Source organism: Elephantulus edwardii, unplaced genomic scaffold (genome assembly GCF_000299155.1).
Source record: "Elephantulus edwardii isolate Elephantulus edwardi_28Jun2011 unplaced genomic scaffold, EleEdw1.0 scaffold00016, whole genome shotgun sequence".
Lineage (NCBI taxonomy): Eukaryota > Metazoa > Chordata > Mammalia > Macroscelidea > Macroscelididae > Elephantulus > Elephantulus edwardii.
The window spans coordinates 11,724,537-11,736,912 of NW_006399766.1; the positions used below are offsets into that span (position 1 = coordinate 11,724,537).

The 12,376-nt window shown below is 44.9% G+C and overlaps 1 protein-coding gene across 4 annotated transcripts in view; it reads right to left on the bottom strand.

Moving 5' to 3' along the window:
* AIFM1 (apoptosis-inducing factor, mitochondrion-associated, 1) overlaps positions 1 to 12,376 on the bottom strand; it is a 43,797-nt gene that overhangs the window by 1,884 nt on the left and 29,537 nt on the right. For 3 of the 4 annotated variants that reach the window (XM_006881790.1, XM_006881791.1, XM_006881792.1), the window contains 8 exons: positions 11,571 to 11,655; positions 10,105 to 10,181; positions 8,841 to 8,949; positions 7,398 to 7,505; positions 7,066 to 7,154; positions 5,761 to 5,901; positions 3,992 to 4,134; positions 322 to 446 (listed from right to left, as the gene is read on the bottom strand). In XM_006881790.1, coding sequence (XP_006881852.1) covers positions 322 to 446; positions 3,992 to 4,134; positions 5,761 to 5,901; positions 7,066 to 7,154; positions 7,398 to 7,505; positions 8,841 to 8,949; positions 10,105 to 10,181; positions 11,571 to 11,655 — 877 coding nt within the window. The remainder of the gene's footprint in view (positions 1 to 321; positions 447 to 3,991; positions 4,135 to 5,760; positions 5,902 to 7,065; positions 7,155 to 7,397; positions 7,506 to 8,840; positions 8,950 to 10,104; positions 10,182 to 11,570; positions 11,656 to 12,376) is intronic. The other variant, XM_006881793.1, reaches the window with a different exon arrangement.

A 12,376-nucleotide genomic window follows, 5' to 3' on the forward strand; every position in this document is an offset into this window, starting at 1 on the left:
AAAAGGATTTTCTTCATTACACATGTTTTCCTATTCTCTAGAGACAAACGAAACCACAGAGTCGGCCAGTCAGCCGCCATCCAGAGTCTCAGGGAGAGGTCCACAATCTTTGAGTCTATATGCCTTGACCAGGATGGCCGATTCGGCCAGATGGCAGACCACTAAAGAGGGACAACTTTGGATCTGGTTTATTTTAAAGCATAGTATGAAGAGAGGCTTTCACTGAGGGCTTCCTCTGGCCCAATACAGAAACCCCTTGTTCAGGAAAATTCGGACCACTGCCTCAATGCCCTTGCAAGAGAGGTGACTGGGCATTCTTACCTGACTGCTCGGTGGCAGATTTGGGGTTGTCTTGTTCAGTGGCTTTAGCAAAAACACCAACTGTGGGCAAACTACTGTCCACAAGGCCAATCGCTTCAAAGCCAACGTCGGGGCCCAAATCACTCCTAAGGAAGAACAGAGAAGAGGGTGTTCTAGCAAGGGAGTAGAAGGAACAACATGACGACACACGTTCTCTAAGACACAGCACTTTATATCAACCAAAAAACAACAAGAAAAAAGCTGACTCTTCTTTCTCTCACCAGGGTGGGAAGAGACAATTGTGAGAAAGGAGGTTTGTCCCCATTCTGAATTCCTTCAGAAGCCTTTACACAAATCATAAATCCATATAATGGTGTGAGTCTATTAAAACAGCTCCCCCTCCCCCTGCCGTCACTCCACATTTGGGGAGTGATGAGTTCCACCATTTGACCACATGACCTTCTGATGGCTTCGTAGTTAAGGAGTTGTGCTGTTAACCCAAAGGCTCGTGATTCGAATCCAGCAGCTGTTCTACAGGAGAAATCTCCTCCCGTGCAATTTACTGCCGCTGAAAACCTGCTGGAGGGTCATCTATGTGCCAATTCTGATTTGGCAGTACTTAACAATGACCTTCTTTTAACTTGTCCTGAAACTGCTTTTCCGAGGCTTTTAAAAGATTGTTGTTGTTATGTGTCATCGAGTCACCTGCAACTCACAGTGACCCTACGTACAGCAGCTTTGAAGCCTGCCATGTCCTGAGTCAGTCTCCCTGACTCCACCACACCCACCTCTATTGCCCCAGTTACTGTATCAATCCATCTCATTCGTGGTCTTCCTCACCTGTGCTGTCCCGTCACCCTTCAGAACATGATGTCCTTTTCCAGGGATTGGTCCCTCCTGGCCACATGCCCAAAGTATGGAGACAAAGCTTCAAAATCCTAGCCTCCAAGGAAAAACTTGGTTTCACTCTCTCCAGACACTTGTTTTCTTGGCAGCCCATGGTATGTTCAAGACTCTTCTCTAGCATGACAGCTCAAAGGCATCAGTTCTTGTCATCCTTAGTCATTGTCCAGCTCTCTGATGCACAGCAAGTCATTGCAAAGACCATGGATTGGACGAGGTGCACCTTAGTCTCTAGACTGGCATTGCTGCTCTTCAGGACTCTGGAGAGGTCCCTGATAGCAGATTTACCTAATGACATTCATCATTTTAATTCCTAACTGTGGTGCCAAGAGTGTTGATTTTGGAGCTGAGTAACTGTTAACAACCTCAACCACTTCTCCATCCATCATGGTGCTGCCAATTGGCCCAGTGGTGAGAATCTTTGTCTTCTTGATGCTGAGCTTCAGTCCATATTGGAGACTGCAGTCCTTGACCTTCTGCAGCAAGCGCTTCAAGTCCACCTCAGTTTCAGCAAGCAAGGTTCTGCCATCTGCCTAATTTTCCTCCCATCCTGATGCCACATTCCTCCTCATAAAGCCCAGCATCTTGAATGATCTGTTCCGCATATAGATTGATAAGGTATGGAGACAGGACGTACTCCCTTTCTGATTTTGAATCACGCCAAGTTTTCTCTGTTCTGAGGACTGCTTCCTGGTCCAAGTATAGGTTTTGCATAAGCACAAACAAGTGTTCTGAGATTCTCATTCTCCTCAAGGTTAACCACATTTGCTGTAATCCACACAGTCAAATGCCTTTGCATGGTCAGTGAAATACAGATAGATATCCCTCTGGTACTCTCTGCTTTCTGCCAAGATCCATCTGACATTGGCTATAAAGTGTTTAAGTGCCACGGCCTCTTCTAAACCCAGCTTGTATTTCTGGTAGTTCTCTGTCAATGTGCTGTCCCAGTCATTTTTGGATAATCTCCAGCAGGATTTTGCTTGTGTGTGATATTAGTGATATTGTACGAAAATTTCCACACTCTGTCGGGTTGCCTTTTTTGGGGGGACATATTTATGTAATACAGCATCTGAGGTGAATTTTGGTTTCATTAATGGTATCTCCTTTCAGTCTTCATTTTTCAAGACTGAAACACATTCTTCTAAAGGGTTATCAGACTGTTCTTGGACCTTCCCCAATCATCATCATAGCCTCCTTAATGTGCTAGGAACTGCAGAGCAAGTTCTGGGCACACACATACCATGGTTTTCTAGCAAGTGAGGGCATCTTAGCTGCTTTGTTTCTGGCGTCTTATACTCTGCTATCTTCTTGGCCATAGTAGCTCGCTGCACTGGTATCTCCCATGAAGAGTCTCTAAGGACTAACTGGCAAATGTCTAGTTATAGACTACTTTCTCCTAACTGCATTACCTTACATGAGTTGACCCTGAAACCCATCTGTTTTTGCTGCCCTACTCACTAAATTATGTGTGATCTCCCGTAAATGTATTCCCATCAGCTGAGAACTGTCTCTAACAGAAATAGCTCAGAGGCTTTTGCAACCTTTACATTGTTTATGAAGTGCATCTTTTGAATCAACAAAATGAAAAACGGCCAACTAGGGCCAGCCTGAGTGTTTGGGAATGTCCACTGCAGAGCTTTCTTTTTTAAAATTTTCATTATTTTTTTATGAGTGTATGTCAAGAAGACAAAGATTCTCACCACTGGACCAACTGGCAGCATCTGGATGGATGGTGAAGAGATTGAGATTGTTAACAACTTTAGTCTCCTTGGCTCCATGGTCAACACTCTTGGCACCAGTAACCAGGAAATCAAAAAACATATTGCTATGGGAAAGTCTGCTGTTAGGGACCTCTCAAAACTACTGAAGAGCAATTGTGTCACTCTGGAGACTAAGGTGCGTCTGATACAGGCTATGGTCTTTGCAATCACTTGTTATGCATCAGAGAGTTGGACAATGACTAGGGAGGACAGAAGAAGAGTTAATGCCTTTGAGCTGTGGTGCTGGAGAAGAGTACTGAATATATCAGGGACTGCTAGGAAAACAAACAGATTCTTCCTGGAGAGCGTTAAACCAGGCTGCTCCTTGGAGGCAAGGATTCTGGGGCTTCGTCTGACATACTCTGGACATGTTGCAAGGAGGGACCGGTCCTTGGAGAGGGACATCATGCTTGGGAGGGTGGAGGGACGGCACAAGAGGGGAAGGCCCTCTATGAGGTGGATTGATTCAGTGACTGGGGTAATCGGGATGGGTGTGTCAGAGGCAGTGTGATTGGCACAGGCTAGAGCAGGGTTTAGGGCTGTTGTACATAGGGTCGCTATGAGTCGCAAATGACGCGAAGGCACATAACAACAACAACCATCAAACTGGATCTGACTGGTACAGGAGGAGATTGTCCCTCCTTTTTTAGTAGAGCATCTGGTGGAGCTAAACACACACCTCTGGGATTGCAGTGCAGTTTCTTGCCACTAGGCCACCAGAGCTCCCTTGAGGAGCTTTCTTTAACCAAAGAAATGCCTCTGCAGTCTCGATCTTAGGGTTATGGATGAATGGGCCATCTGTTTTTCAATGCATTAGATTCATTAGAATTAGCAGCGTAGAACAAAAGGAAATATAATATCTATTCTTAAGGGGACACTCGGCTACCACCTACTGTAGGTCACTAATCTGGGCTATTTTTCTGGAAACGGCAATGTCAACTCTTTACCTAGTGCAATGCAAGCTGAACAGGGCTCTCTTAAGGAAACCAAACTGTCATCTGTGAGTTCACAAGGAAAACAAATATTACCAGAACATTGACTGATGCCAGTATGGCTTAGCAGCTCCAGTCATATTTTCCCCAGCCAATCTTCCGCTCACAACAGCGTGATCATGGTGCTCTACTCGCCTCCTACCCAGCTTTATGTCGTAGAAGCATGCAGCATCTCCCGCCTTTGGGAACAAACACATAAGGTGAAAAAGCAAGTCAAAACCAGAACAGAACTGAAATCGGGGGTGATTTGGGGTGGCTTGGAGGACCCTTGCAACCAATTAATGTTTTCCATATACAAGCCAGAAAAAAAATTAAACTATGAAATACAGTTGAGGTTCCACTTTTTAAAAAATATACCTTATTCTTCTATCTTCTACAAAGCTAACTTAAATCTTTCATGCTTCAGTCTAAGTCTATTTCTTCTCATTCTGTCCTTATCAGAGAAATAATCCTCAATTACTATCATCTGAAGGATATTCTTTTGTATTATGTGAAAACCAGTGTTTAGAAGTGACTGCCTCTTACCTAGAAACCATTTTCCAAAATAAGTTTTGGTTTTTTGCTACCCAGCATTTGTTTATTCAAATATTAACTGAGTTTTTATCATATGAACAAAGTGTCATGGTGTCTGGACTGAAGAGATGAATCTGCGTGGACTTTGCCTACAAGGAGTGAATAACCCAGTAGAAAAAGATGCAATAGTGGCTATGACTACAGATGTGATGGAGGAAAGCACATGAAAGGTGCAGCTCGAGTGTTTCAAAGAAAGAGGAGGAGAGGCCCCAGGTGGAGGCGGGGTGGGGACGTAGAACAGGACCAGTTTTACGAATGATGTGGTACTTCGGATCTTCAACCCTTTGATGATTTTTGTGGCCATTCAAACTTCATCAATGCAATTAAAACTCCAGAAACAGATCGCTGGTACACAATGTGTGAAAGAAATTCACTTGAAGGAATACTGGCCAGTCATCGCACTGTTTACAGAGTGTGCGGTAATATGAGAGATACTGACGCTATGATGTCAAGTGGAAACAACAACAAAAGAGAATTCAAATGCTGATCTGTAGTATGCTCGCTGCAACCAGGTAACACAAAGGCGAAAAGCTGCATGAGCAAACGAAGGGCAGGAAATATATCGCAAAAGTCACAGGTGCCACAGTGTATCCCCCCTTTCTCCTTGTCTGAGTCTTCTGTATTAAATGTGCGTTACATTTATAACAGGTTCAATTAACCCAGTCAACTTATTTTAAAAAAATGAAAGCTTTTAAATGCGGGGACCCCGAGGATCCCTCCCATGTTTCTATGTTGCTAGCTGAAGAGTTTGAGATCAAACACAATACTCTTGTAAAGTGATTTAACAACAAAGGAAATGATCTCACGAGTCCTACATACTCTAGTCTTGTTTGTGTCATAATAGAGTTTTTAAAAACAACTAAAAATAGTCCTGCAAGGAAAATGAGACCAGAGTGCTTTTCCTTTCTCGGCTGTCCATTCAGCTCCCACTCCCCGGACGCATGCTGGAGCACAGGGAAGGCGAGGAGGCTGGATTCTGTGCACGTGGCCGCCGGGGGTCAGGCTGCTGGCCGCTGCCCGCAGTACCACCGGAAAGGCTCCACTTCCCCTCGCCCTCATGTTGTTCTGTTCATTTTCCACTGGCGTGCAGGAGCGGTCATACCTGACCTTGTAAATCAAGCAATTCACAGCTTTTTCTCCTCCGCTCGCAGCCTGCAGACACTTTGTGCTCATACCGGGTTAGGCTGTGGATGAGCTTTCGCACACTGCGGGGCAGACTTGTTCACACTTACCACCCAGATGTTGGAGCGTGCCTGCAGCTCTGCATTTACCCGGAAGCCACCAAAATCCGAGTCTATTTCTAGCCCACCAGACTTGGCCAGTTCGACATTGGGTTCCAGACCCACAGCTGCCACTATGTGGTCAGTTTCAACCTGGGGAAACACAGAAATGATTCCGTCACCCTTCACAATTTCCACTTAGCAACCTTAAGACTGTGCTTTTTTTAAAAAAAAAATTAAAACAGCTTTTACATTCTATGTCATAGAGGTACTGCCTCCACATACACTTTTATATTTTCTGAAGAGAAATCTGCCATCCTAGGAAGGACTGACAATCTATCCCATAGACAATACTGGGCTGCTAACCAGGAAGGCCGGTGATTGGAACCCGTCAGCTGCTCTGAGGGAGAGAACTGCAGTCTGTTCCGGTTAAGATTTATAGCCTTGGAAACCTTATGGGGCAGATTTACGTTGTCCTACAGGGTTGCTGAGTCCAAATCAAGATGCCGTGAGGACAGGGGACACCTGAGCTCTTCTCTATCTTAATAGAGGGACATTTGCTGTTGTTGTTAATGCTGCTGAGTCAGTTCTGACTCGTAAGTACAACAGGACAAAACAGTGCCCTGCCACCTTCCCTGCTGTTGCTATGTTTGAGGCCATAGTTACAGCCACTCTGTTCATCCATTTTGTTGAGGATCTTCCTTTGTCTCTATAGTAGCAAGCATGATGTCCTTCTCTGGGGATTAGTTCCCCTGATAGTATGTCCAAAGTTGTTGCTGTTAGGTGCCATCGAGTCAAGGTGTAATCCCCAGTAAATGTGGCAGTCTTTGCTTTCCATCAGTAAGTACTTCAAATCCTCTTTGACTTTAGCAAAGTTATGTTATCTGCACAGGTTAAGGTGCTAATGAATCTTCCGCCAGTCTTGATGCCACATTCTTCATCATATAGCTGTCACAGATTATCTGCTTAGCATAGAGACTGAATAGGTATAGTGAAAGGACACAACTCTGACGCACACCTTTCCAGATTTTAAACCATGCAGTGTGTCCATGTTCTGTTCACATGATTGCCTCTTGGTCTATGGGCAGGTTCCACAGGAGCACATTTAAGTGTTCCGGCATTCCCATTCTCTGCAATGTTATCCCTAATTTGTTATGAGTCACCTAATAACGGAGGGACAATTAATTCTGCAAAGGATGAGAGGCTACTGATGGCTTCCAAGAAAACTAATCTACTGGTATCAAATGAAGGAGAAAGAATGAGGACGGGGTGAGGAGAGCTGGACGGTCTCCCAGCAGCCTCTCCTCCCCTCCTTACCTTCCTGCCGTCTTTCAGCTTGATGAGTAACTTGCCACCGCTGACTCCAACTGACTGCACAATTGCATTGGGCATCACCTTAACACCCTCTGTAAAGGTAAACAAGACCTATAGCTCAGCCTGTCAGCCTTTGTAGGATGCAGACAAGAAACATTCAATTTACTGTAAAATCAAGAGCTTTCAGGAGGGCAGCTTCAGTGTCTCCGATTTAGAGTCTCAGCATAAACCTGGCTGACTGGCAAATAACTGCAACATTCTATCAGCTGGGTGATATAGTTGAGGCCCAGCTCAGAGGAAAATGAGTTGCATCCCACGGAAGGAGATCTCTTTACCTCGGCTGACTTTCTCCATGGTCCAGTTGCTGAGGTATTCAGGGAGGACCTTTCCCATGTTTCCTTTCTCGGGGAAGAGCTGAATCACTTCTGTGCCCAACGCTTGAGCTGTGAAGAAGAAAAAGTAGTTAAAAGGTGCAGGCAGCCCTAGGGAGACACGAAAGAAGTCAAACAGCAGTGGGCAGCCACTGACCAAACGTAAGGCAAAGCTGTGGTCCAGGCCAGAGCTTCCATTTGTGGGGCACTGGGACAGAGGGCCCTCGTGCTAGAGTTCATTCCTAAGGCAAATACGGCAGGTGCCAGGAATGTTGTCCCTGCATTACACTGTGAACTCAGTGCCCTGACAGCCATGTGGTGACTTCAGGCTTGCGCAAGTGCTTAGGAATCTCTGAACAGGAAGCATCCTTCTGACAAGATGCCCAGGTTTCACAAAAGCTGAGAAATATCAGTAAGGAAAATGGTTGCCAATAGGTGAGCTTAATGAATACTGTCTGCCTTGAGCAATGTGTTCTTTAAAATGTGAGATGTAAACCTTAACTTTATTTTGTTTTATTTTATTGGTATTTCACACGGAACCCCCCCAACTTTTATTCTCTCTAGTCCCCTCATTCCCTGTGCCCCCCCCAAAAAACTGAGATGAGATCAAGCTGGCAATGGTATCTCACAAGCTTTGATAAGAAGCTCAGGAGGTTGTAATTTGTTTAATGGGTGACAACACAGAAAAGGAGGGTGAGAATGGTTGAACAATTTGAAGAACATCATTAATGCCTTACACACACACACACACACACACACACACACACACACACACAATCTTACCTGAAAAACTTGTTGATTTGGTATTATGCTCAATTGTGTATAATTTCAACCACAACAAATGAATATTATTAAAAAATGGTTGCCAGGAAATAGTCAAAATGGACTGTCAAAAATACTGTATCACGTGTCAGAATCAAGTTCTGAAGTCTCTTACATGGAATACTGGTTAAACGGTACCCACTCTTCTCTAGTTCACAGTGCCTTCACCACCTTAACCCAGTCCCTAAGGGAGTCCAGTCCTGGGGGCTGGGGGGAAAAGGAGAAAGCACCCCTTCCTAAGATAACAACTGCACAGTGACAGAGGGATCCTGCACGGAAATGGATTTCAGTGCTTAGCTTGTCATCGTTGTTGAGCACCACAGAGTCCGAAGTGACCCACCCATAGGTGACCCTCCAGTGGCTCTTCAGAGGCAGTAAATTGCATGGGAGTAGAATGTCCATCTTTCTCCAGTGGAGCAGCTGGTGGATCTGAACCGCGTGCCTTAGCTTTTCGTTACATAAATCTTAATCAAATGCCTTTTACGTGGGGCCTGGTGAATCTACCACTGGCATTTGCCAGTGCCAACCAGAAAGCAAGTGACCCAAGACTGGAGAAAACAACAGGGGTCACGGTCCAGCACTTACCTTTTCTGCCAAGAGCACAGGCCAGCTCGCTCCCGAGGAAGCCGCCTCCGATGATCGTGATGGACTTGACTTCTCGTGAGATCTTCTCCAGCGCTCTGAAGTCTCCGATCTGCAGGATCACAGCAATCCAGCGCAGTTATTTTCCCAGAGGGGCACAGGCAAAGACGCCTCGGAAATGTTGGCCCCTAAATCTCTGCTGGCAGCAATTTACAGATAAAGGATCTTCTCCTTGTCTAAAGTGGCTCAGCGTCATTCTCCACTGTTACTTGTTACATCCCTTCTCTCAACAGTGGCTCTCAACTGCTGGTGGTTTGGGGCTCCCATTTCCCCCTTTTCACCTAGGGGACATTTGTCAGTGTCTGGAGAGACTGGGTAGTGCTATTAACATCTAGTAGGTAGAGGCCATGGATGTTGCTAAGTACCCTATGATGCATGGGGCAGTCCCACCATAGAAGATTATCAAACCCAAAATGTCTTTAGTGCCAAGGTTGAAAAATTATGTTCTATTAAGAACACACCTTATTAAATAACCATAACAGTGGCTAGAGAGTTACACTGGCTTTGTTTTGTTGTTGTTGTTTTTTTTGTGTGTGTGTGTGCGCGCGCGCGTACCGTCAAATCAGATCTGACTGGTACAGGAGGAGATTGTCCCTCCTTCCTCGGCAGAGCATCTGGTGGATTGGAACCGTGCGCCTCGGGATTGTAGTTGCAGTTCCTTGCCACTAGGCCACCAGAGCTCCCCTGGCTTTGTTTTTTATAAGCAAAATTAGGAAGCGAAACTTCTCTCCTCTTCTCACTTCTTGTGTCAGAACTGACCCATAGCTGACCCGTCCAGGGAGTTTTCAGAGGCAGTAAGCTGCACTGGAGGAGACAATTCTTCCCTAGCCACTCTATTTTTTTTCTCTCTCCAAAGTCTCCATAACATCAGTTGTCATGTAAAATGCCAAGAGGCTAGAGAACTTCCTAGAAATAAAATGTGTCAAGAGACAGCAGGAAAAAACCCCCCAAAAAACCAAAACCAACTATAGAAGGGCAATAGGAAGGAGCGATAAAAATGTCAAATGTTTTCACCTAGAAGCTTAAAATACTTGATCGAGGTATCTGAGGCACAGAGAGGGGAAGTGACTTGCTCAAGGCCAGAGAACAAGTGTGTAGGAGAGCCATAAATAGAACTCCGATGTCTCAAATCCCGGGTGGGTATCTGGGAACCGCAAGATTATATGACCTCTCCAAAACCAGCATAGTCAAAGCACTGAACAATTACCTTTCTAAAGAGCGTTGTTCTACTCTTCACCTCTGCTCCAGCCCTATCGATGGCAGCGAGACTTCTTGGGGTGCCTCCTGGAATGAAAAGGAGGGAAACCCTTTAGCCCCATGAGCAGCATCGGGCCCCAAAGTCACTGGTGGGCACTGCCCTCATTCACAGCTGGGGTGTGTGCTCGCTACTAGTTCTCCTGCAGAATCAACAGGATGTGACGGCTGTTTCCCTTCTCCTTGCCACACAGCAGGTTTTTATCAATTTCCTGTGAGAAGCAGATTTCGTCAAGGGAGCCCAAGCTTCCCATACACAGCCAACAGGCCTCCTCTCCAGATTAACTAGAAATCTCTTTACAAAATGGCTTTAGTCTTCCAGGAGCGCTCCCTAGTTGGTACACCTGGTTAAGTGCTTGGTTAATAGCAGCTCAAACCCACCCAGAGGAGACCTGGGTGAATGATCTGGCCATCTACTCCCCGAATGCCCCAAGTTCCCCTAGCCACTAAAAACCTACCAGAGCACAGCTGTACTCTGACACACACTGCCAATGAGTTGGAATTGATTCAATGGTATTGTTTATGGGGTTTTTTCCTTTTAGTCTTCTGTCCTGTTTTTTTAAAAATTTTCTACTAGTTTATTTATAAAATTCGAATACATCAAGACCAAATTCTTTCAATTTCCCTTAACCCCCCTCAACAAATTGTACAACCCAATGATTAATGAGGGGGACCTCAGCCTACACATCCATATCTCTCTGCTTCCAGCCTCTCCCACCCCTCCTGGATCCTTATACTCATTCCACAATAATGGTTTTACATAATATTTATCCTTGTGGGACAGAGTTAGTTCACTCAGCATAATGCTCTCCAGTCCCTCCCAAGTTAGGTCATAACTTACAAAGTTATTGCTCCTGTGTGTTGTATAGTATTCCATTGTGTGAATGTACTATAATTTCTCAAGCCATTCGTTTGTGGTTGGATATTTGGGCTGTTTACATGTTCTTGTGATGGTGAATAATGCTGAACACTGGTGTACAAATCTCTGTGCCTAAGTTCTGATTTTCTCAGAGTATATTCCAAGAAGTGGAATAGCTGGGTCATACGAAATTTCTACTCAGCTTTTTGAGGAAATGCCAAACTACCTTCCAGAATGGTTGTACCATTTCATCCTGATTTTTTTTTTATGGGAACCAGCAATAAAACCAAAGGCTACAACATTTTCAGGGCTGAGCAGAAAGAAAAGAACTTGGTACTTCTTCAACATACATCCAATACTTTTACTGGAAAGAAAAGCAGTAAGAAGCCACCGATCCAGAACAGGTCACCTACACTAGGCCAGACACTGCACTGACAAGAAACCCTCTTCAAAGTCTGGCTTCTGTTTTACTCTGGTTAAGCAATGCCTTCTGGATAGTCTGACTCTAACAGCATGAAGGAGTGGCATCAGGGAGGGACACCACCTCCAGAAACACTCACCTGTGGCAAGCAAGCACTTCTCATAGGTGATTTGAGAGCCATCATTGAGCTTCACCATGTTGCCCCTCACGTCCAGCTGTACCACCTGGGGTTGTCACGCCAAAAAAGAGAGGGGTCAGCTGGCATTTGAAAAGGACTATTTTGTGGAGTTGTAGTTCCCACAACATGAGAAATTCACCCACTTAAAGGGTTACATTTGTGCACACCCGAATTTATTGCTGCATTATTCACAATAGTGCGTTCACACAAAGGAATATTATGCAGCATTGGGGGAACGAACAACTTGTAAAACACTACACAACATGGGTGAGTTCGGAAGACATCATGCTAAGTGAAATATCTCAGCTACAAAAGGACACATATTGCACAATACCAGTGATAAAACTTAGTACCTGTGAGCAGTTGGACCCTTCTTCCTTTCGACTTGACTTTGAAAGCCTCTAGGATCCAAAATTTCTGTCCCTCCATTTCTCTCTGTCTCACTCTCACCTACATTTGATCTCAAATTTCTCTTAGATTATTAGCTAATGGCTGGCAGTTCCAGCCAAACTGATCTGTGCCAATGGACGACCATGCAAACAACTCTCTTCACAATACCTTTTACTCCCTTGCTTTCTACTCTTTCTTATGGTTAAAAGCTTCAGCTTTAGAGTCAGGGACCAGGGTCTAGTCTCTGCTTCACTATTTACTAGTTGAGAAACCATTTCCTCAAGAAATACTTATTAAGCTCCAACCATGGGCCCTTACAGAGAGAGCTCTGGCAACCTAGTGGTTACAGAGTTATGCTGCCATTCCAAAGGCACACA